The sequence below is a fragment of the Doryrhamphus excisus genome, linkage group LG7 (assembly GCF_037039965.1).
Source record: "Doryrhamphus excisus strain RoL-2023G ecotype Guam linkage group LG7, RoL_Dexc_Guam_v1.1, whole genome shotgun sequence".
Taxonomy (NCBI): domain Eukaryota; kingdom Metazoa; phylum Chordata; class Actinopteri; order Syngnathiformes; family Syngnathidae; genus Doryrhamphus; species Doryrhamphus excisus.
The window spans coordinates 3,809,608-3,835,251 of record NC_136363.1 but is presented as its reverse complement, the minus strand read 5'-3'; the positions used below and the strand labels follow the sequence as shown (position 1 = coordinate 3,835,251).

General features: G+C 35.5%; 1 protein-coding gene across 3 annotated transcripts in view; it reads right to left on the bottom strand.

Annotated features, from left to right (window-relative positions):
- Positions 1–25,644, bottom strand: part of rbms3 (RNA binding motif, single stranded interacting protein) — a 283,637-nt gene that overhangs the window by 16,301 nt on the left and 241,692 nt on the right. For all 3 annotated transcript variants that reach the window (XM_078791916.1, XM_078791917.1, XM_078791915.1), the window contains 3 exons: positions 22,571–22,667; positions 19,710–19,760; positions 971–1,081 (listed from right to left, as the gene is read on the bottom strand). In XM_078791916.1, coding sequence (XP_078648042.1) covers positions 971–1,081; positions 19,710–19,760; positions 22,571–22,667 — 259 coding nt within the window. The remainder of the gene's footprint in view (positions 1–970; positions 1,082–19,709; positions 19,761–22,570; positions 22,668–25,644) is intronic.

The following is a 25,644-nucleotide window of genomic DNA, read 5'->3' as shown; positions in this document are numbered from 1 at the left end:
TTCACTTCCTGCTTTCCTAAAATAGTATTAGTATTAGTTAGTATTAGTAAAGTTGTTTTTTGTTGTTTTTGTTTAAAATTTTAAAATTTTTACATTTAAAAATTTTTACATTTAAAATTAAAAAATTTAAAAATTTAAAAATTTAAAAATTTAAAAATTTAAAAATTTAAAAATTTAAAAATTTAAAAATTTAAAAATTTAAAAATTTAAAAATTTAAAAATTTAAAAATTTAAACATTTAAAAAAATTAAAAAATGTTTAAATTTAAAAATTTAAAAATTTAAAAATTTAAAAATTTAAAAATTTAAAAATTTAAAAATTTAAAAATTTAAAAATTTAAAAATTTAAAAATTTAAAAATTTAAAAATTTAAATTTTTTTAATTTTACTACTCTTAATTTTAATTTTAATTTTAATTCCTATTTTAATTACTATTTTATTTTTAATTTTAATTACATTTTAATTACAATTTTAATTACAATTTTAATTACTATTTTAATTACTATTTTAATTACTATTTTAATTACTATTTTAATTACTATTTTAAAATTTTATTTTAATTACTATTTTAAAATTTTATTTTTATTACTACTTTTATTTATTTTTATTTGTACTCCGGGTTTCCTCACACATTCTAAAAACATGCTATGTTAATTGGTAATGGTTTTATTTCATTTGAACATGCATCAGATTACAATTGAACGCATCCCATAATCAGTTCACAGTTCCACATGTCCAAAAGGAGTAGGAAGAAGCAAAGCTTATTAAATCCTACCCCTCCATCTGGTACTTTTACAATCAGTAACTGTTACATTTGTTCACTTCCTGCTTTCCATAATACAGTTTTTTTTGTTTTTTTTAAATAATGTACCTCGTACCGAAGTACGAGGTGATATGACCATACAATGACATTATGTGTACCATAGTAACTGTCAATAAAAGTTGTTTAAAATGAGGAAAGGGGTACTCACACTTCCTGTGGTACCCAAGGACAGATGGTTCATCTGTTGGGTGAGGGGTCCCATCATGCTGGCAGGCTGCATGGACATCGTGTGGTCCATGGCTGGCGTGATCACTGCACCCTGCATGGACAGACAAAAAGTATTCTCAGTGTGTACTGTATACAGTATTTGATCCATTTGTTAGTAATGAGTTCTACTCATGAGTTCCACCAGCCCTGCACGCTGCATAGGTTCGATTACCACACACTACTGAATGATAGTCGAGCAAGCTAGCCAGTAGGCTAAAACTGCGGCGCCTAGCGTCACCAATAAGGTGCCTAGTGGCGTGCAGTGGCTCAAACTGCGTCCCAACTGACCCGTGGTGGCCCAAAAATTGAGTTTGGCGGCAAGAAAAATGTTTAAAATCTTTGTTGCGCCACTTGCATCAAGCAATCGGCACAAAGTGTCCACCAAGTGGAACCAAATGTCACAAACAATCCGTCTATTGGAATCCACTGGAATGTAATGGCACGAGCCAAGTTTGCGCCAGTTGGTGCCAAAGATTATGTGATTGGCGCAAAGTGGCTCGCTGTGGCGCCAAATAACGGCAACATGGCAACATGCCGAGCGAACATTAATTCGGGACCACACACCCGCGACCACACACTACTGAATGATAGTCGCGCAAGCTAGCCAGTAGGCTAAAACCCCAGGAGTTCAACCCACTGACCACCGCAGTTCTTAAGGTAGAGTCCACTGGGCCGGTGCCAGTTGGCGCCAATGCAATTTGCTGTGGTGCCTAGTGTCACCAATACGGTGCCTAGTGGCGTGCAGTGGCTCAAACTGCCCCCCAATTGGCTCGTAGTGGCCTGTAAAAATTGAGTTTGACGGCAAGAAAATTCCAAAATGTTTAAAATCTTTGATTTTCCAGCAATCGGCTCGAAGTGTCCACCAAGTGGAACCAAATGTCTCAAACAATCCACATATTGGAATCCACTGGAATGTAATGGCACGAGCCAAGTTGCACCAGTTGGTGCCAGTTCGCGGCAAAGATTATGTGATTGCCGCATAGTGGCTCGCTGTGGCAACGTGGCAACATGCCGAGTGAACATTAATTCGGGACCACACACCCGCGACCACATAGTAGTTGAGCAATCTAGCTAGCTAGTGAGCAAGCTAGCTAGTAGGCTAAAACCCCAGGCGTTCAACCCACTGACCACCGCAGTTCTTAAGTTATATGGGAGCAAGTCTTACTTAATGCTAAGAGTCCACAGGCAATCCAATTTGCTGTGGCACCTAGTGTCACCAATAAGGTGCCTAGTGGCGTGCAGTGGCTCAAACTGCCTCCCAACTGGCTCGTAGTGGCCTGTAACGGCGGCAAAAATTGGGTTTGGCGGCAAAAAATTCCAAAATGTTTAAAATCTTTAATTTTCGAGCAATCGACTCAAACAATCCGCCTATTGGAATCCACTGGAATGTAATGGTACGAGCCAAGTTACGCCAGTTGTAATCCCAGTTGTACTGTAATCCCTCGTTTGTCGCTGTTACACAATAGTGATAAGTGAATTTTCACAAAGTAGGATTGGATTCCTTATATATAAAAGTATTATTTATTTAGTTAGAGAATAGAAAACCCGTTTACGATCTTCTAAATACATTATTTTGATTATTAGAGCCCTCTAGACCTGAAATAACACCCCTATAGTCACCTTGACACTCATATTACCCAATACAGTAGACATAATCCGACATTTAAGAGCAATGGTGGCATTTAAAAATACAGTTTTAAATACTGTACTCCCTCGTTTATCACTGTTACACAATAGTGATAAGTGAATTTTCACAAAGTAGGATTGGATTCCTGATTTATGAATGCATTATTCATTTAGTTAGAGAATAGAAAACCTGTTTACGATCTTCTAAATACATTATTTTGATTATTAGAGCCCTCTAGACCAGAAATAACACCCCTATAGTCACCTTGACACTCATATTACCCAATACAGTAGACATAATCCGACATTTAAGAGCAATGGTGGCATTTAAAAATACAGTTTGAAATACTGTAATCCCTCGTTTATCACTGTTACACAATAGTGATAAGTGAATTTTCACAAGTAGGATTGGATTCCTTATTTATGAATGCATTATTCATTTAGTTAGAGAATAGAAAACCTGTTTACAATCTTCTAAATACATTATTTTGATTATTAGAGCCCTCTAGACCTGAAATAACACCCCTATAGTCACCTTGACACTCATATTACCCAATACAGTAGACATAATCCGACATTTAAGAGCAATGGTGGCATTTAAAAATACAGTTTTAAATACTGTAATCCCTCGTTTATCACTGTTACACAATAGTGATAAGTGAATTCCTTATTTATGAATGCATTATTCATTTAGTTAGAGAATAGAAAACCTGTTTACAATCTTCTAAATACATTATTTTGATTATTAGAGCCCTCTAGACCTGAAATAACACCCCTATAGTCACCTTGACACTCATATTACCCAATCCGACAACGTTAATCCGACATTTAAGACATAAATAAGACTCATACTCATGCGTATTGCAATAAATGTGGAAAATCAGGATTTTATGCTGCTGATACCGATCCTGATTATCCATGAGTGAATTCAATCAGTGGCCGATCAATCGTAGCATCCCTACTATGAACCTTAAAAAGGTAGTATCAATGCAGTGTACTGTATGCTGCTGATACATAAATAATACTAACTTGTGTATACCATCGATTGCTCAAAGGCTTTTTTTTTTTTTCTCCCTGCTTGCCCTTCTTCGCTCCTCCTGGTGCAGTATTCACAATGTTTTCCCTAATGGATGGATGGGAATGCTGGAAGCTTCGACAGCAGCAAAAGGAACACAGGGAGAAGTTGTTGCTCTTTCTGTCGCTGCTGTGACAGTTGCTCATCCCCACAAGGAACAACAACAACAACAACAAAAAGCCTTTTTTTCCGAGCCTTGTCTCATGTCTCTTCTCACTTGGTGTGGCATCATTCTGTGTGTGAGGCTTAGAGGAACAAAAAAAAAGGGCATTCAAGGTCAAGGATGCAACATAAGTGAATGTGTGTGTGTTGGCAACCATGTTCTTGGATGCTCCCTGCATTCTGAACAAAGAAGTGTCTTTAATCATGCACAGAGTGGAGGTAAAAAGGGTTAACAAAAGGCAAAAAACGGTTGAAAAAAATTTAAAAAAGTGAAATGAGCTAGTGCAGCGAGAGGCATCGAACACGGAACGGTAATGCAACCCAATGAAACAGTGTCGAGCGACGTCGCTGTACTCAAGAAACCGCCTAATTGCAGATAGCAGACATCTGCGTCCCGACTCCCGCAGCTACTCAGAAGTGGTGATATAAGGAATACCAACAAAACAGGAAACAACAACAAATAAAGAGCACAGAACCAGAAGTTATTAAAAATAACACACTGGAAAAACACAGGTTTTTACAAGGAGATCAATGGATTAGAAGTCCGACATCCAGACTACTCAAGTCCATTAAAGCAATCTTTTATTTTCCACACAAAAAATCAAAATATAGTTTTAAATACTGCAATCCCTCATTTATCACTGTTACACAATAGTGGTAAGTGAATTTCGGCAAAGTAAGTTTGGATTCCTTATTTATAAATGTACCATCATGTCTAGAAGGGAGCCCTCTAGACATGAAATAGCACCCCTATAGTCACTTTGACACTCATATTACCCATCTTACCCTCGTTTATCGCTGTTGCACAATAGTGGTAAGTGAATTTTCAGAAAGTAGGATTGGATTCCTTATTTATGAATTCATTATTTATATAATTAGAGAATAGAAAACCTGTTTATGAGCTTCTAAACACATTGTTTTGATTATTAGAGCCCTCTAGACCTGAAATAACACCCCTATAGTCACTTTGACACTCATATTACCCAATACAGTAGACTAATCCGACATTTAAGACATTTAAATGCAATGGTGGCATTTAAAAATGAAAATACAGTTTCAAATACTGTAATTCCTCGTTTATCACTGTTACACAATAGTGGTAAGTGAATTTTCACAACGTAGGATTGGATTCCTTATGTATAAATTGATTATTTAGTAAGCTAGAGAAGATAAAACCTGTTTACGAGCTTCTAAATACATTATTTTGATTATTAGAGCCCTCTAGACCTCATATAACACCCCTATAGTCACTATAGACACTCATATTACCCAATACAGTAGACATAATCCGACATTTAAGACATTTAAGAACAATGGTGGTATTTAAAAATGAAAATACAGTTTTAAATAATCCCTCGTTTATCACTGTTGCACAATAGTGGTAAGTGAATTTTCATAAAGTAGGATTGGATTCCTTATTTATAAATTCATTATTTTTAATCAGAGAATAGGATGCATATTTTTTTGTTAATTATTAGAGCCCTCTAGACCTGAAATAACACCCCTATAGTCACCTTGACACTCATATTACCCAATACAGTAGACATAATCCGACACTAAAGACATTTAAGAGCAATAAAAATTGAAAATACAGTTTCAAATACTTCAATTCCTCATTTATCACTGTTACACAATAGTGGTAAGTGAATTTCCACAATGTAGGATTGGATTCCTTATTTATAAATGAATCATTTTTAATCAGAGACTAGAATGCATAATCTTTGTTATTATTAGAGCCCTCTAGACATGAAATAACACCCCTAGAGTCACTTTGACACTCATATTACCCATATTACCCTCGTTTATCACTGTTGCACAATAGTGGTAAGTGAATTTTCACACAGTAGGATTGGATTCCTTATTTATAAATTCATTATTTAGTAAATTAGAGAATATAAAACCTGGTTACGAGCTTCTAAATATATTATTTTGATTATTAGAGCCCTCTAGACCTCATATAACACCCCTATAGTCACTTTGACACTCATATTACCCAATACAGTAGACAAAATCCGACATGTAAGACATTTATCCTGTTTACGAGCTTCTAAATACATTATTTTGATTATTAGAGCCCTCTAGACCTCATATAACACCCCTATAGTCACTTTGACACTCATATTACCCAATACAGTAGACATAATCCGACATTTAAGACATAAATAAGACTCATGCTCATGCGTATTGCAATAAATGTGGACATGTGGAGGACAGGAAGTGACTTCAGTGGATTAGGGCTGCAACAGTAGCCATTTTATTATGATTATCATGTCACTATTACTATTGTGCCTGTTGTTAAGATCATTCAAACCTGCAATAAAAGCTACCGGTGACCAGTTTAGAATACAAGCTATCATCACAGTGTCTTTAAATGCATCTTCTGAACGTGCACAATTTAATATGCATATTTTTTTTTAACTAAAAGTCATAAAATAGAGTGCAAAATTTCTAGCATGAGAGTCTTGCAGAAAGTTTTTGTGGAGGACAGGAGCGAAATGATTAAGGAGAGAGGATATAGGAGAGAAAAGGAAGAGAAGCAGGAAGGAAGTCGTACTATCATAATAAGAAAGGGTGAGCAACGGAAGGGATTAATTCGATTAATTCAGGTAGACTTAAGAAGATTTTCTGTGTGAGACAGCAAAAAAAAAAATAATAATAAAAGCGACCATAAAATCAAATGACAAAAAATGACATAATTCATTTGTCTGTGTTTGTGTTCCAGGAAAATCTATCATGATTAAGATGATATCATCTGTGTTTCTGTGGAGAGGACGATCGATATCAGGGCCCCGGAGGGAGAGGGGGTGGGGGGGGGGGGGGGCGTACCAGCATTGATATACACTCAACCACCGGAGACAATGTACAGTAAATGTACAGTAAATAAGAAATCTTACATCCTGCAGTGTTATTTTTTTTTTAATGGCCGCCTATTACGAGTGAATGGCGCCTTCAGAGACTGAAGAACAGTATTTGGTACAAAGTTCTCATACTGGCCTCTGGGTATTTGGTACTACAGTACTATGTAGTATTACAACAAGTTTTAAGTGGTTGACTATTATATTTATGCTAATTTATTGGTTGCTGGTTGGTTTTCATAGAGATGTCCAAGTGGGGAATCCGAGTTGTGTGGCCTGCACACTAACCACTCAATCACCGCGCAATCTTTAAAAAAAAAAAATCAAAAAATACAATTTGGAATACTGCATATTTTTATGTGGCACAAACATCCGTATAATGCAAAATATGAAATATTTCCCCAAGTGGGGAATCCTACTTGTGTGGCCTGCACACTAACCACTCAACCACCGTGCAGTCTTTAAAAAAAAATTATAAAAAAAATAAAACAATACAATTTGGAATACTGCATATTTTTATGTGGCACAAACATCCATATAATGCAAAATATGAAATATTTCCCCAAGTGGGGAATCCTACTTGTGTGGCCTGCACACTAACCACTCAACCACCGTGCAGTCTTTAAAAAAAAAATAAAAAAAAAAAATAAAAAAATACAATTTGGAATACTGCATATTTCTATGTGGCACAAACATCCGTATAGTGCAAAATATGAAACATTTCCCCAACTGGGGAATCCTAGTTGTGTGGCCTGCACACTAACCACTCAACCACCGTGCAGTCTTTAAAAAAAAATAATCCAAAAATACAATTTGGAATACTGCATATTTCTATGTGGCACAAACATCCGTACAGTGCAAAATATGAAATATTTCCCCAAGTGGGGAATCCTACTTGTGTGGCCTGCACACTAACCACTCAACTACCGTGCAGTCTTTAAAAAAAAAAATTATAAAAAAATTAAAAAATACAATTTGGAATACTGCATATTTCTATGTGGCACAAACATCCGTATAGTGCAAAATATGAAACATTTCCCCAACTGGGGAATCCTAGTTGTGTGGCCTGCACACTAACCACTCAACCACCGTGCAGTCTTTAAAAAAAAATAATCCAAAAATACAATTTGGAATACTGCATATTTCTATGTGGCACAAACATCCGTATAGTGCAAAATATGAAATATTTCCCCAAGTGGGGAATCCTAGTTGTGTGGCCTACACACTAACCACTCAACTACCGTGCAGCCTGTCAGGTTTAAAAAAATAAATAAATAAAAAAATCGCAAATGAGAATCCAAAGATACAATTTGGAATACTGCATATTTCTATGAGGCACAAACATCCGTATAGTGCAAAATTATGAGGGGAATCTGAGTTGTGTGGCTTGCACACTAACCACTCAACCATCGTGCAGCCTAAGTCTGTCATTCTTAAAAATCTTAAAAATTCTTAAAAATCGCAAATGAGAATCCAAAGATACAATTTGGAATACTGCATATTTCTATGTGGCACAAACATCCCTATAGTGCAAAATATGAGGGGAATCCGAGTTGTGTGGCCTGCACACTAACCACTCATCCATCGTGCAGCCTAAGTCTGTCAGTCTTTAAAAAAAAGAAAAAAAAATCGCATATGAGAATCCAAACATACAATTTGGAATACTGCATATTTCTAGGGGTTGCACGGCGATCGAGTGGTTAGCTCGCAGACCTCATAGCTAGGAGACCCGAGTTCAATCCCACCCTCGGCCATCTCTGTGTGGAGTTTGCATGTTCTCCCCGTGCATGCATGGGTTATCTCCGGGTACTCTGGTTTCCTCCCACATTCCAAAAACATGCTAGGTTAATTAGCAACTCCAAATTGTCCATAGGTATGAATGTGAGTGTGAATGGTTGTTTGTCTATATGTGCCCTGTGATTGGCTGGCCACCAGTCCAGTCGGCCTCTCATCCGAAGACTGGGATTATTCACTATTTATATATGCATTTTTAGTTGTTTTATGCATGTAAAACTACAAAAACTGGTAATTTGTGAAAAGCCAGCATTTCAAGAAATGCTCCAAATGTTTGACAGACAGATATGAAAATACATGCAAGAAACGGCAAGTCAATTTTTACTCCGTTAATTTACAGAGTGAAAGATGACATTAAAAGATATATTAAGTTATATATCTACATAACATTAGTGGTTTTTAACCAAACCAAAAACTTCTTGTGTCCAACTTAAGTTTTTTGTCATATTTTTTCAGGTCACACTTTTCTACATGCCATTACTTTATGATTCATCATTGTATTATATGACTTCCTGACTGAGTCATTCTGTTTATTTTGTACAATACAATGTCATGATTGTCATTAATAACTGGTGGGAGGTAATGATTACATTGATTTACATCACACTTCACTACTTCCTGTTCAGGTTGGGGGCCTGTCTAATTGTGCGGAGCCCAAACTGGACCCCAAATGGACTCATGTAGACTAAATTAAAGTGTTCTTCTAGGTTGTGAACACATAACACAAAGTTGCTACTAATTAGATTCATGTTCCAACTAACGTGGCATTGATTATAAAAAATTGCAGAACGGTGTTAAAGTATGGAGTATACAGTATATAGCAAAACGCCGTTCCCATATGTATCCTCTGATTTTTTTTATGATGACTTTGCTCTACTTTGATCAGTATCTAAAATGCCGAAGGGGCACATAACCAGTAAAATTTTGATCTCCCATCAACCTCCATTGCTGCAGGTGAAAACATCCAACGTGATGCCTGTAGGGTATCTACTCTATCATCGCTTCAAATGTTCACTGATGTATTGCGACCTGCTTCAGGTGATCATATCCTCACTCTTGGTGTTCGGTAGCCTGAGGCCACGTGGAGAATCTAACACTATAAACTATTATTTGGTCAGACCAAAGAGAGAAGAAGTAAGGCTGGTACGCTGTCAGGACAACGATACTACACTAATACTTCAATAACATATATATGTATATATAAAGCCTGGAGTAAATTAAAACTTAAAATAAATTAAAACTGTTTTGGCAGAAAGCACAAATCCAAGGAAATACAGCTGGAATAGGTGCAGATTCTGGAAAATCTAGAAGGTTTTCTATGCGGGTTATTGTGTTTCGCTGCTCTATAGGAGTTCGCGCATTTGGACGTGAGCCCTGAAAGAAGTTTAGGATGGCTCATCACGCTCGGTTTCAAAAGGCGTGGTAAAAGTGTTCCTTTGTGATGTCACAGAGGGACGGACTTCCTTATATGGTTCATTGTTAAGAAGCACTTTGGGTGTGTGGCCAATCACAGAGGAGTAGGCATGCCCGGAATAAATTAAAACAGACCGTTTTGGCAGGTAGCACCAATCCAAGGAAATACAGCTGGAATAGGTGCAGATTCTGGAAAACCTAGGAAAACCTTCTATGCAGGTTATTGTGTGTCACTGCTCTATAGGAGTCTACATCTCAATACAATGGGTCAAATAATGAGCATAATAGGTCCTCTTTAACATGAACAATGTGAACGCTAGGCTGGATTTTGCCATAAACAAACAAACAGATGAGCCTACAAAACTGATGAATGTTGTCGTGGGGTCTTTTGTGACCCCTTGGATGATGAACTGATAGATTTTTGTGCTATTTAATGCAAAATAATTACCGAAACAATGACACAAACATAACATTGAACAATCCCTAAATGCACAAGGCTGGAATTTGCCATAAACAAACAAATTAATGAATGTTGTCGTGGAGTCTTTTGTGACCTCTTGGATGATGAACTGATAGATTTATGTGCCATTTAATGCAGAATAATTACCGAAACAATGACACAAACATAACATCGAAGAATCCTTCAATGCACAAGGCTGGAATTTGCCATAAACAAACAAATTAATGTTGTCGTGGGGTCTTTTGTGACCTCTTGGATGATGAACTGATAGATTTTTGTGCCATTTAATGCAGAATAATTACTGAAACAATGACACAAACATAATATCGAACAATCCCTAAATGCACAAGGCTGGAATTTGCCATAAACAAACAAACTAATGAATGTTGTCGTGGGGTCTTTTGTGACCTCTTGGATGATGAACTGATAGATTTTTGTGCCATTTAATGCAGAATAATTACCGAAACAATGACACAAACATAACATCAAACAATCCCTAAATGCACAAGGCTGGAATTTGCCATAAACAAACAAACTAATGAATGTTGTCGTGGGGTCTTTTGTGACCTCTTGGATGATGAACCGATAGATTTTTGTGGCATATATTTGTACTTTTTTGGTACAACAAACAACTTGATAATAGTATGGTCTAGCATCGGTTAGCAATGCAGAATAATTACCGAAACAACGACACAAACACAACATCGAACAATCCCTAAATGCACAATAATTAACGTCTTTTTTTGGGGGGCGCAATCGGGTCGATAAGGACAACTCCTTTCAACACAGAGACATTCAAATCCTCAAGAATGTCCAACATGACCAAAGTTGTTCCCCCGTGAGTCCTATACGCAAACAATGGGGCGCTTGTGTAGTCTTCCACATGAAAGACCCCTCCTTGTTCCACTCGCCGCATTCCTGCGTACATTTCAACTGTTCGCTTTTCAACAGGAGTTTTTTTGCGGTTCATAATCCTTTCCAAATCAGACGCACTCAACACTGTTAGAACTTCCTCATGTCCCCACGTAATGTTCGGGCGGTTGCTTTTAGTAGAACATCTGCTCATGATTGACAGGCCGAGATAGAAATCCAACATGTATAAGCTCTTGCCTACCTGGAGGGTTTATACTAACGAACCCACACGGCGGTATTGCTCAATAACGACACCAACATATGTTGGCTTTTTTTTTTCCCCAACCCCCGATCTGTGCAAAACCGTTTACCATTTTTTTTCTCGTGTTTTATTCAAGTCGTGTAAAAAACGACACTCATAACCACCTTTTGTTTGCAGACCGCGGACAGAAGATCCAGCCTCAGGCACCTTTTTTACTCATGAAAGGGACCCAGCATGAGGGAGTTATTATTATTATTATTTTTTGTTACTATAATCCGCAGCATGAATCCCCCCCCCTCCGAGAAAATAGAGCGCTTGATATGACAACTGCCAAATACAGACTGTAGACTAAGCATAATCATGCTTTTAGTGTGAGTACTTGTACATAGTACACCTATATATGCGTACATTGGGTGTACCAAAGTGCAGCCCGTGGCTGTTTTTTAATTGGCCCGTAGCGCATGCTAAACATTTATTTAACAAGAACGCTAAAAAATGCAACAACAGCAGCAATTTTGTAAGAATTTATAAGTCCAAATATTTTGTGTAAAAGTTGTAATGAGAAAAAGTTACAGATATTTTAGATAGATGAACAGATAGTGGTGTACCCGCTCATTCGTCGTCTTTAGGCTTTTTCGCTGATTATGGATTTTTTTTGATCCGCATACTGATTTTTGGCTTGATCCCCTCATATTCCGAATGCCCTTCCTAACGAATAGTCCAGAACGCTAACCACTACACCATGGTGGGCTGGGTCATCCCTGGTACGTATAAATACATATTGATACGTCTTTGGGATGGGTTGTTTTCACAATATTGCTATATTCAAAAGCTCTAATTTATGGTAATGGTTTAATTTCATTTGAACATGCATCAGATTACAATTGAATGCATCACATAATCAGTTCACAGTTCCACATGTCCGAAAGGAGTAGGAAGAAGCAAAGCTTATTAAATCCTACCCCTCCATCTGGTACTTTTACAATCAGTAACTGTTACATTTGTTCACTTTCTGCTTTCCTAATATAATTAAAGTTTTTTATTTTTTTATTTTAAATTAAAATTTTATCCTAATTAAATTTTAATTTTAATTTTAATTTTAATTTTAATTTTAATTTTAATTTTAATTTTAATTTTAATTTTAATTTTAATTTTAATTTTAATTTTAATTTTAATTTTAATTTTAATTTTGCCTATAATAAATAAGATAAAATAAATGATAAAATGTAAAAATCATATAAAAAATATAAAAAATATTTGAAAAAATATTTTTTTATTGAAATATGTTACTCCAGACGCAGTCTGACAACTTTCCGTTTGAGCAATCGGATTGGGGAAAGGAATATTCCACCCCTGGGAATCCCATTATATATTCATTCGGATTGGCACTTTCGAAAAAAAAGGTTAGATTCTTTCCGTTTGAGCAAATAACCCGAATGGAATTGGAATATTTGGGTCCATGTAAACGTGGCTCATAATAGAGAAGACAGTATGGAAACTAAGGATGCATTCAGGAATAAGAAACACTGTAGACCAGGATTTGATAGGTTGGTCCACTTCACTTTCTGTGTTAAAGTGTCGCCATTTTGTATCTCAGTAAAGATGGCATAATTGATGTTTCAGTAAAAAAAAGTATACCTTTAAACTTGCACGGCGCTAATTTGTTGCACAGTCTAGTTTTTTTTTTTAAATGAGCTCTGAGTGTTTTGCTAATTTGCTGTGATTTAATGAGCTATTGGCAAGCTCGCTGTGTTCAGGGCCCGCTGCAGTGCATGCTAGCAGACGCGCGGGCCCATAAAGGGAGACAGCTTGGTAGCTATCGTGCACCGATGGCTTGTGATAGCCGGGGTTCACGCCCACCAGCCGTTTGGTGTCAGCTGAGTCACCAGAAACACGATGGGGTAGTGGCCGTGGAGACAGATATGGCCACATTTGTAGCTGCTGGCATCAAACACTGAAGATGCACTGCGCATTGTCGCTCGTGGCTCCTGCCAACATATTGAAGAAGTCTCATGACATAATGCTGGAAGATGGACAGCAGACAGTCAACCATGCTGTGGTTGGGAACAAACATATGGCGACGCATAAACACACAAACAAGAGCAGTTACATCATTGATGGCACTTTGTGTAGTACCACATGGGAACAGAAAGTATTTGTAGTAGTGTGCAATACAAACATGCATGTGGGCGCGTATACCGTGCTGTGAAAAAGTGTTTCCTGATTTATTTTTGTCACACTTAAATGTTTCATGTCATTAAACTATTTTAAATATTACTTGGAAACTCTATCTATCAGTCTGGAAAAGGCTAAAAAGCCATTCCGAAAACTTTGGGACTTCAGCCAACCACAGTGAGAGTCATTATCCACAAATGGTGAAAACACGGAACAGTGGTGAACCTCCCCCGGAGTGGCCGGCCAACCAAAATGACCTCAAGAACGCAGCAACCTCTCATCCAAGAGGTCACAAAAGACCCCACAACAACATCCAAAGCCTGCATGGCAGAGTTCCAAGACCACAACTAACAATTTTGCTAGAAAACATCTTGACAATCCGTTGGGAAATAACAAAAGTTTAAATTTTTGCATCCGCATTTCAGAAAAAGAACATCATACCAACAGTAAAATATAGTGGTGGTAGTGTGATGGTGTGGGGCTTTTTTGCTTTTTCAGGATCTGAAAGACTTGCTGTGATAAACGGAACCATGAATTCTGCTGTCTACCAAAAAAATCCCAGAATGTCATACCAACAGTAAAATATGGTGGTAGTAGTAGGATGATCTGGGGCTGTTTTGCTGCTTCAGGTCCTGGAAGACTTGCTATGATAAATGGAACCATGAATTCTGCTGCTTACCAAAAAAACCCCACATCATAACAACAGTAAAATAGGGGGGTGGTAGTGTGATGGCCTGGGGCTGTTTTGCTTTTCAGAATCTGGAAGACTTGCTGTGATAAATGGAACCACAAATTCTGCTGTCTACCAAAAAATCCCAGAACATTATACTAACAGTAAAATATGGTGGTGGTAGTATGGTGGTCTGGGGCTCTTTTGCTGCTTCAAGACCTGGAAGCCTTGCTGTGATAAATGGAACCATGAATTCTGCTGTCGACCAAAAAAACCCTGAACATCATACCAACAGTAAAATAGGGTGGTGGTAGTGTGATGGTCTGGGGCTGTTTTGATGCTAGACTTGCTGTGATAAATGGACCCATGAATTCTACTGTCTACCCAAAATCCGGGAACATCATACCAACAGTAAAATATGGTGGTGGTAGTGTGATGGTGTGGTGCTTTTTTGCTTTTTCAGGATCTGGAAGACATGAACTATGAATTCTGCTGTCTTCCAAAAAAAATCCCAGAACGTCATACCAACAATAACAATATTGTGGTGGTAGTGTGATGGTCTGGGTCTGTTTTGCTTTTTCAGGATCTGGAAGACTTGCTGTGATAAATGGAACCATGAATTCTGCTGTCTACCAAAAAAATCCCACATCACACCAACAGTAAAATATGGTGGTGGTAGTGTGATGGTCTAGGGCTGTTTTTGCTTTTTCAGAATCTGGAAGACTTGCTATGATAAATGGAACCATGAATTCTGCTGTCTACCAAAAAAATCCCAGAACATCATACCAACAGTAAAATATGGTGGTGGTAGTGTGATGGTCTTACTATGATAAATGGAACCATGAATTCTGCTGTCACGCAGGGTCATGTAGCTTTGCCATTTTAAAAACTACTAATTGTTTTCTGTGTGTTCACTGGTGTTCTCATTGACTGATACACTTTTTCCGCAGCATTTTGGGTGTACTTAGTAACAAGGAAGAAAAATATAGCTGTCCTAAAATGGTGTTATGGTGTGTATGACCGGATGTAATTTGGCCTGTGGAAAACTGTCAGTTAAAATATTTTCTTGTGGGGGGGGGGAAAAAAGTAATCATCAGAGGTGCTGTGGAGAACTCAAATTCTACCTGTGTGATCCATCTGTAGCACGATTGCTTCAAGTAGAGGTGCGAGGACATTGGCGGCTTGTTGAAATCCCAACCATTCAGAACACATTGAAAAGAGAAATGTGTCCCACTGTGGCTATATTCTTTTCGTTCAAAGTGTGAGTATGAATACGGTGGAGCTCACACTGAGGGAAGGTAAAAATAGGCTGCGGTTTTCTTTCTGTAGGGGTGTCCGACCAATGGGATAGGCTCCAGCATACACTTGGTAATGGTAATGGTTGTATTTTATTTGAACATGCATCAGATTACAATTGAATGCATCCCATAATCAGTTCACAGTTCCACATGTCCAAAAGGAGTAGGAAGAAGCAAAGCTTATTAAATCCTACCCCTCCATCTGGTACTTTTACAATCAGTAACTGTTACATTTGTTCACTTCCTGCTTTCCTAATATAATTTAAGTTGTGTTTTTTTTGTTTGTTTTTGTTTGTTTTTTTAATTTTTTAAAATTTTTAAATTTTTAAATTTTATTTTTATTTTTAGTACTATTTTTATTTATTTTATTTGTACTCCGGTTTCCTCCCACATTCCAAAAACATGCTATGTTAATTGGTAATGGCTTTATTTCATTTGAACATCTGGTACTTTTACAATCAGTAACTGTTACATTTGTTCACTTCCTGCTTTCCTAATATAATTTACATTTGGGGTTTTTTGTGTTTTTTTAATTTTTTAAATCAAATTTTTATCATAAAAATTTTAGTTTTCTTGAATTAAAAATAAAAATAAAAATAAAAATAAAAATAAAAATAAAAATAAAAATAAAAATAAAAATAAAAATAAAATTATTAGTCGAAAATCAGTGCTTTTGATGGGTATAAGATGTTAAACTAAAGCAGCTCTGAATGAACAGACCCAATGTTATCGTATCATAACAAATCAAAACTCCAAATCTGGATGACATGTTTTCGGCTGAGCCAGCAGTATTGCCATAAAAAATGGCGCTCTGAAGGAAGGAGAGAGTAGGTGGATTGAGTTAAGACTGGAGGTCGCTTGCGTTAAAGATGGAGAGTGCAGGGCAGAAGCGGCCGGGAGAGTGTCGGCCTGTTTTGCTGACCTGCTGTGACCAGATGACATTTTCACTGTCCTACAGCAGGAGTGGGAGTGGGAGTGAGATGGATGGTCTGAGTGGTAAATGACGGCTGGGACTATCGCCTGCTGTGGATTATATGACTGGTTGAAAGCACTTGTAGTTATTGCGTGACTTATTAATACATTTATTTTAATTTTAATTTTAATTTTAATTTTAATTTTAATTTTAATTTTAATTTTAATTTTAATTTTAATTTTAATTTTAATTTTAATTTTAATTTTAATTTTAAACATTTGAACATGTATAAGATTACTATTGAGTGCATCCCATAATCAGTTCACAGTTCCACATGTCCAAAAGGAGTAGGAAGAAGCAAAGCTTATTAAATCCTACCCCTCCATCTGGTACTTTTACAATCAGCAGCTGTTACATTTGTTCACATCCTGCTTTCCTAATATAATTTAAGTTTGTGTTTTTTTTTTTTTTTTAATTTTTAATTTTAATTTAAGAAAACTTTATTTTTTTATGATAAAAATTTGATTCAAAAAATTAAAAAAAACACAAAAAACCCCAAATGTAAATTATATTAGGAAAGCAGGAAGTGAACAAATGTAACAGTTACTGATTGTAAAAGTACCAGATGTTCAAATGAAATAAAACCATTACCAATTAACATAGCATGTTTTTGGAATGTGGGAGGAAACCGGAATACAAATAAAATAAATAAAAATAGTACTAAAAATAAAAATAAAATTTAAAAATTTAAAAATTTTAAAAAATTAAAAAAACAAAAACAAACAAAAACAAACAAAAAAACACAACTTAAATTATATTAGGAAAGCAGGAAGTGAACAAATGTAATAGTTACTGATTGTAAAAGTACCAGATGGAGGGGTAGGATTTAATAAGCTTTGCTTCTTCCTACTCCTTTTGGACATGTGGAACTGTGAAATGATGCCAAAAGCGGCTGCCCACTAAAACCAGGAAATTGATCAGACTTCCACTGTGCATAGCGTTTCCAAAAATGACCTAAATTGTTCAATTGTCCATAATTTGCAGGGATTGGTTGAAAATTCCGATGATAAAAAAATATAAAAATGATTACAGACTACTTTGACTACAATGGCACCTCGGTTAGCGTATGCCCTGGTTCACATGTTTTTTGGTTAACATCAAAATTTTGGTTAACACAAAACACATTTTTATAGTTTTATGGTTATGGTTTTACATGCATTAAAAAATCAACATGTGTAGAAATTATGAATGAACGGGATAATTTAAGGCATTTAAGGTTACTTTTTAGGTTAGTTCTTTAATTGGTCTCACTTTACAGTAAGGTACACAAAAATACTGTCATTACTGCGGAACGGTTAGGGTTTTGTGGGTTCATTCCTCATTAACTACTGTAATTTTGTATACCTTATTTAATTTAATAGTATTTTTCCCTTTCTCAATTGCTAGCACTTGCAACTTTTTTTTGGCTCCGTTTTAGGTCATTGAGGTTAGCAACACTATTAAATTTATTCTGTATGCCTGGAGTTATGTTCCTCCTCATTTCGTTAATAAAATGCCCTAATAAATTCCTATAAAATGCATTTTGGACATGTCATTATGTGTATTAAAGTTAAAAAAATATGGTTCAGTTGATTAAAAAATATATTTGGTGCATTTCCTGACTTATTGAGCATTGGAAAATATGGGTCCCAGGTTGAGAACATCTGATTTAATGGCATGTTTTTCATATTTTTATACAATACCATGTTATTTTTCCAGTGCCAAAACTCAATATCTGTGATAGTTGAGAAGTTATGAAGGAATCAAACGTTCTGCTTTTAACGATTCCTGCTCTCATTTAATGAATGAACTAAGAGCAAAGGGAGAACAAAGTGCACTGGATGTGCTTTAGGGTGGACACAAAAGCCCCGGGCAAAGCCTCTGGCAGAAGGTTTTAAAACCTTTATGGAACAAACAAGAACACTTACGCTACTTGGATCAATGCTAAAGCTGAAAATACCCTCCCTACTTACTCCATTACCGGGGCTATTCTAGTATTACTACTATTCTTGTAGTTGTAGTACTAAGACTCTGTATTTCCAGTCATGGAAATTTGAATGGGAGCTAAAACGCTGATTCCTAGTTGAATGTATTTTTAGCATCTATTAAACAAGGACGGTCCAAAGTGTTTATTTTTTTTATTGGCCTGTAGCATATTCTAAAAATATAACTTCCAAGAAAACAAACAAAAAAAAACAGTCATTTTACAGCAGGGGTCTCAAACACGCGGCCCGCGGGCCAAATGTGGCCCGCAGGACGCTATCTTGAGGCCCCCGCCTTGATATGAAAGTTTAATGTTTGATATGGATGCTGTATGGTATCATGTACCCAGAAAAAAATTATTACGTTTGATTAATGTTCATGTTAAAAGGTTAAATAACTGTTAACAGTTATCCTCCCTATCAGTGTGGAAGTGGTAAGTTTTTGGCTTTGTTAAGTTTAAAGGAAATAACTTGGAGGCTACCGTTTAGGTCGCAAGCGCTCTAGTTTGCGAGTTAGCATGTGTCTCAAGACCCTGCAGTTGCGCAATATGTTGTAAATAAAAAAGGTATAAATGTGACTATAGTCGTGTTTTGTCATGTCTACAGGGCTCTAATAATGCTTTGTTCATTTTAATCTGAAAAAAAATTATTTGTCTACCCACCAACTATATATGGTTTCTTAAGTTTTTATTATTATTATTATTATTATTATTATTATTATTATTATTATTATTATTATTATTATTATTATATGTATTTATTACTGATTGATTGATTTTCTTTATTCTTGATTTGTTTATTTATTTTTCATCTCAGTTTCGGTTTCATGCTGCCAAAGTCTGGAAAAGTGTTCCAGAAGATGCACGACAATTCTCAACATGTTCAAATCCAAGCCAAAAAGTCTGTTCATATGACAACTGAAATATTTTGTTTCATGGAATCATTTTATGAAGTGATTTTACCCTTCTTTTCTGTAAGTCACGTTCAATGACCTTGCGTATGAATAACCTAGCGTCCAGCGTTAGCAAGGAAAGGCAACCACTTTGGACGGAAAATTCAAGAAAACCATAGTTAACTCGAGTCGCTAGTCACGGTTTTACTTACTGTAGGTTGCATAACATATTGTTGATGAGGCATCCATGATGTACTCTGGACCTGGTGGACAAAAAAACAAAAACAAAAAAAAAATTTGTAAAATCATGACAAAAAATTCCTCCAAATCCAATATCCGTCAATAGCATTGCATTGGAATACCAAAAAGACCAAACTTGACTTAAATGACGGAAACAAAGTACCTAAGGATCCGACACAGCGACATAGTTAAGACTCCGCAGAAATAAATGAGCAAATTGAGCTTTTAGATTTGCTTGAGAAAAGAATTTGACAGCTTGTATCCGACAAACACACAGGCTGGCCACTGATCCCGTTAAAATGATTTGATTAAACAAAGACAAACATGGAATAATCTGCGCTAAGAGCAATAAATCCCCTGAGCCAACCCAAACTCATGAATTGGATGTGTACCTAAACAGCCATGATGCACTGTGAAATTAAGCCAAATCTATTTGCTTATGCAGGCGATGTTTGCGTTTCTCCGGCTGAACCAAAGACACACAATGAAATAATTCATCCTAACATTGAATTCTGATGAAAGTAATACTTCATCAGAATTGTAGGATTACATAAAAGACAACTTGGTTGTATCAATATTAGACAAATATAATCGACGTAGAGCTGCACGGCGGATGAGTGGTTTTGAACGCAGGCCACACAGCTAGTTCGATTCCATGGGTTTTTCTCCAGGTACTCCGGTTTCCTCCGACATTCCGAAATGTCCCGAATGACCCGAAAGTCCTTCTACCATGTTTGGTAGTCAAAACAAAAAAAAAACTCCTCATGTAAATGTGGCTAGCGTTGGGACACTATAGACAGATTCTGACCCGAAAGTCCTTCTACCATGTTTTGGTAGTCAAAATAAAAAAAAAAACTCTTCATGTAAATGTGGCTAGTGTTGGGACACTATAGACAGATTCTGACCTGAAAGTCTTTCTACCATGTTTTGGTAGTCAAAACAAAAAAAAATCCTCATGTAAATGTGGCTAGTGTTGGGACACTATAGACAGATTCTGACCTGAAAGTCCTTCTACCATGTTTTGGTAGTCAAAACAAAAAAAAAACTCATGTAAATGTGGCTAGTGTTGGGACACTATAGACAGATTCTGACCCTAAAGTCCTCTAACCATGTTTTGGTAGTCAAAACAAAAAAAAACTCATGTAAATGTGGCTAGTGTTGGGACACTATAGACAGATTCTGACCCGAAAGTCCTTCTACCATATTTTGGTAGTCAAAACAAAAAAAACCTCATGTAAATGTGGCTAGTGTTGGGACACTATAGACAGATTCTGACCCGAAAGTCCTTCTACCATGTTTTGGTAGTCAAAACAAAAAAAAAACTCATGTAAATGTGGCTAGTGTTGGGACACTATAGACAGATTCTGACCCGAAAGTCCTTCTACCATGTTTTGGTAGTCAAAACAAAAAAAAAAACTCATGTAAATGTGGCTAGTGTTGGGACACTATAGACAGATTCTGACCCGAAAGTCCTTCTACCATGTTTTAGTAGTCAAAACAAAAAAAAAACTCATGTAAATGTGGCTAGTGTTGGGACACTATAGACAGATTCTGACCCTAAAGTCCTCTAACCATGTTTTGGTAGTCAAAACAAAAAAAAACTCATGTAAATGTGGCTAGTGTTGGGACACTATAGACAGATTATGACCCGAAAGTCCTCTAACCATATTTTGGTAGTCAAAACAAAAAAAAACTCATGTAAATGTGGCTAGTGTTGGGACACTATAGACAGATTATGACCCGAAAGCCACCGAAGTCATGCCAGTCTAAATATTCAGATAGCATGTTAGCTTATGAACTGTCAAGTTTGACAATTAAAACAACTTAAAACGGCTTAGAAGAATTCCAGAACCCTCCTGTCGGGTTGGGTTGATTATTCTGAATCGCTTATATGGCCGTTTGTTTCCCGTTTACTTATCTTTACATAAGCAACCATGATAGAATTATGTAATTTTTCTAATAAATCAATTCGAGGTGGTTATTCAGATGCCATTGGCCCACTTTTCCCTCGCCACTGCACTTTCTGGATAGTTTGGAGTCAGGCAAGTGGGTGGAGTAACCTTCAGCAACGCCATCCTACCGCCGCCCCCGCCGCCGCCACAACTCTCCTTTCTCACATCTGTCGTTCCCATTGTTCCACCTATCTTTCACGCCCCTTCCCTTCCAGTCGCATCCATCCCTTGCATAGCAAGCAGCACTAATGTTAAGCGATAGCGTCTCCCAACGCAAAGAAGGGGCAGAGCGGTAACTCCGCTTCGTGTTTCGATTCCGTGATGGCCGCCGTGTGAAATGCGGTCTGACAGAAAACTGTTAACACCCCTGACATCACACACAAGCAATTTTCACGTTCCTGTTTGGTCTGTTTCATTAAAAAACTGTGAAGAATATGGAAGTTCAGTCGGAAAGTGTTAAAATAAAAATATATTCGTCATTGCATAGAAGATCGGGTTGGCAAAAAAAACCCGACTTTTTTTCCTTGATGGATGATTTTTTTTTTTTTTTTTTTTATTTATTTTTTTTTATTTTTTATTTTTTATTTTTTATTTTTTATTTTTTATTTTTTATTTTTTATTTTTTATTTTTTATTTTTTATTTTTTATTTTTTGTGGCTTGTTTTCAGACGCCTGTTGTGCTTGGACCCGATCATCGTGCACAGCTGGAGTCGTCAAGAAAAGCAAAGATAACCTCACGCTGTTTTGCAGCCTCCCCCCCCCCCCTTTTTCTCTTCTGCTATCTCCATATACAAATAAAAAAAAAGCCTTGCAATTTCACAAACACAAGAACGCACAAAGAACACAGCCATTTCCCATAATGCAGTGTATTTACGGCGTACCTGATATGTGGAAACGGGGGAGGCAGCGATGAAGGGCGTGATGGAGGTCTGTGCGATCATGCGGTTGGTGGCGATGCTGTAAGGCGAGGAGTAGAACCTGAGAAAGGGTGAAAGAGGGAGGTCAAAAAGTGGAGTCGAGAACAAGGGATGCCGTCTTTTCCAGAACCGTACTGCTTGGCTATTGGCCTCGTTTTGAGGCAGTTCACTTCAAATAAATACGGTATAAGAAAAAAAATAACCGCAGTCGATAACATTTTAGTTAATATCAACGTATCGGTGTGGTAGTATCTTGTTTGCAAATGGAAAATGGCGCAATTTCAAAGCATACCAGGGGTGTTCAAGGTGTGGCCATTTGCGGTTCATGGCTGTTTATATTGTAAAAAATATATAATTTAACAAAAAAAATATAAAATCTGATTAAAAATGGGAAAATCCACAGAAAAAAGTTGCATTCTAATGAGAAAAAATTCATTGTAGTTTTACGAGAATATCATAGATATATTATGAGGAATTTTTGTCACAAAGTTGAAATATTAATTTCTTTTCAAGTCGTAATATTATGAGAAACAAGCACAACAAACTTGTTCCTTTTTAGAATAAGATTGCCAAAAATGTTAAAATACTGTACTTGAAAATTAAAGAAAAAACAGCATAAATTGAAAAAAGATACTACAAAAATATTACAAAAATAAATTAATTCCTTTGATTCAATTAAAAAGTAATATTTTGACAAAAAATTTTACGAGAATAAACCCATATTATAATGAGACAAAAAATATGTAATTTTTGTATTTTTCAGAGATTGCTTTACTTTAGTTTACATTTAAACTCATATTGGTACATGTTTGTATATTGATTGCCAAAAAAGTTCAAAATTAAAAATTAAAGAAAAAACTAGCTTAAATGGAAAAAAGATGTAATTTTCCAAAAATAAATTCATTAATTTGATTCAATTAAAGAGTAATATTTTAACAAAAAAGGCTTTTATTTCACAAAAAAGGCAATCATTTTACGAGAATAAATATTTTTTAATTTAAACTCATATTGGTACATGTTTGTATATTGATTGCTAAAAAAGTTCAAATACTGTACTTGGAAAATTAAAGAAAAAACAGCTTAAATGGAAAAAAAGATGTAATTTTCCAAAAATAAATTCATTAATTTGATTCAATTAAAAAGTAATATTTTAACAAAAAAGGCTTTTATTTCACAAAAAAGGCAATCATTTTACGAGAATAAATATTTTTTCGTTTTAAACTCATATTGGTACATGTTTGTATATTGATTGCCAAAAAAGTTAAAATACTGTACTTGGAAAATTAAAGAAAAAACAGCATAAATGGAAAAAAAAGATGTAATTTTACAAAAATAAATTCATTAATTTGATTCAATTAAAGAGTAATAATTTAACAAAAAAGGCTTTAAAATAGATATTTTTTAACATTTAAACTCATATTGGTACATGTTTGTATATTGATTGCCAAAAAAGTTCAAATACTGTACTTGGAAAATTAAAGAAAAAACAGCATAAATGGAAAAAAGATGTAATTTTACAAAAATAAATTCATTAATTTGATTCAATTAAAGAGTAATAATTTAACAAAAAAGGCTTTAAAATAGATATTTTTACATTCAAACTCATATTGGTACATGTTTGTATATTGATTTCCAAAAAAGTTAAAATACTGTACTTGGAAAATTAAAGAAAAAACAGCATAAATGGAAAAAAGATGTAATTTTACACAAATAAATTCATTAATTTGATTCAATTAAAGAGTAATAATTTAACAAAAAAGGCTTTAAAATAGATATTTTTACATTCAAACTCATATTGGTACATGTTTGTATATTGATTGCCAAAAAAGTTAAAATACTGTACTTGGAAAATTAAAGAAAAAACAGCATAAATGGAAAAAAAGATGTAATTTTACAAAAATAAATTCATTAATTTGATTCAATTAAAGAGTAATAATTTAACAAAAAAGGCTTTAAAATAGATATTTTTACATTCAAACTCATATTGGTACATGTTTGTATATTGATTTCCAAAAAAGTTAAAATACTGTACTTGGAAAATTAAAGACAAAACAGCATAAATGGAAAAAAAGATGTAATTTTACAAAAATAAATTCATTAATTTGATTCAATTAAAGAGTAATAATTTAACAAAAAAGGCTTTAAAATAGATATTTTTACATTCAAACTCATATTGGTACATGTTTGTATATTGATTGCCAAAAAAGTTAAAATACTGTACTTGGAAAATTAAAGAAAAAACAGCATAAATGGAAAAAAAAGTAATTTTACACAAATAAATTCATTCATTCAAACTATAAAGGCTTTAAAATAGATATTTTTTAACATTTAAACTCATATTGGTACATGTTTGTATATTGTAAAGTGAGTTATTATGACGTGGACATGATGGCTTATACGCCGGTACGGCTTTATGTATGAACAAATCAGAATTTATGCTATATAAATTGTACACAGTATATGTATAGTTTTGCGTACGACACCATTTCTCAGAGTTTTACCATTTACAACAAAAAATGCTGCGTTTTATCAAATCAAACCGTGTATTTGCCATTGTGTAAAGACATTTTTTTTCCCTCTCTAGACTGCAGCATTAGGCCTACATGGCACCATGCTGGCTGCCAGGATTAAGCAGCAGAGTCGTGTGCTGAGCTTGAAGAAAACTCCATGCATTTAAAAGAGGCGAGGTGTGACTTTAGCTTTGGAGAAGCGAGGTGGCCCTGATATGCTGCTTTATCACATTCCCAACGGTCTGAGGCTTTGTGATCGTGCGGTCCGACAGTCTCTAGTCACCTGAGCTGCAGACAAAAGTATATGTAAAAAAAAAAAAAAGAGACCAGTGCGCTCTCTTAAATCCAAAATGTAATTTACTGTAGTAAATACAAATTGACATTGGTAAATGGGAATCTGAAACGTTAATTATATTGTTATCCGACATGTGGAAAGATCATTGCATCGGCAAGGCAAAGAAAGAGACGTTAATTTCTATTAAATATCTTTACAAACGAGTCAGGACTTTTGAACGGCTCTTTTAACCC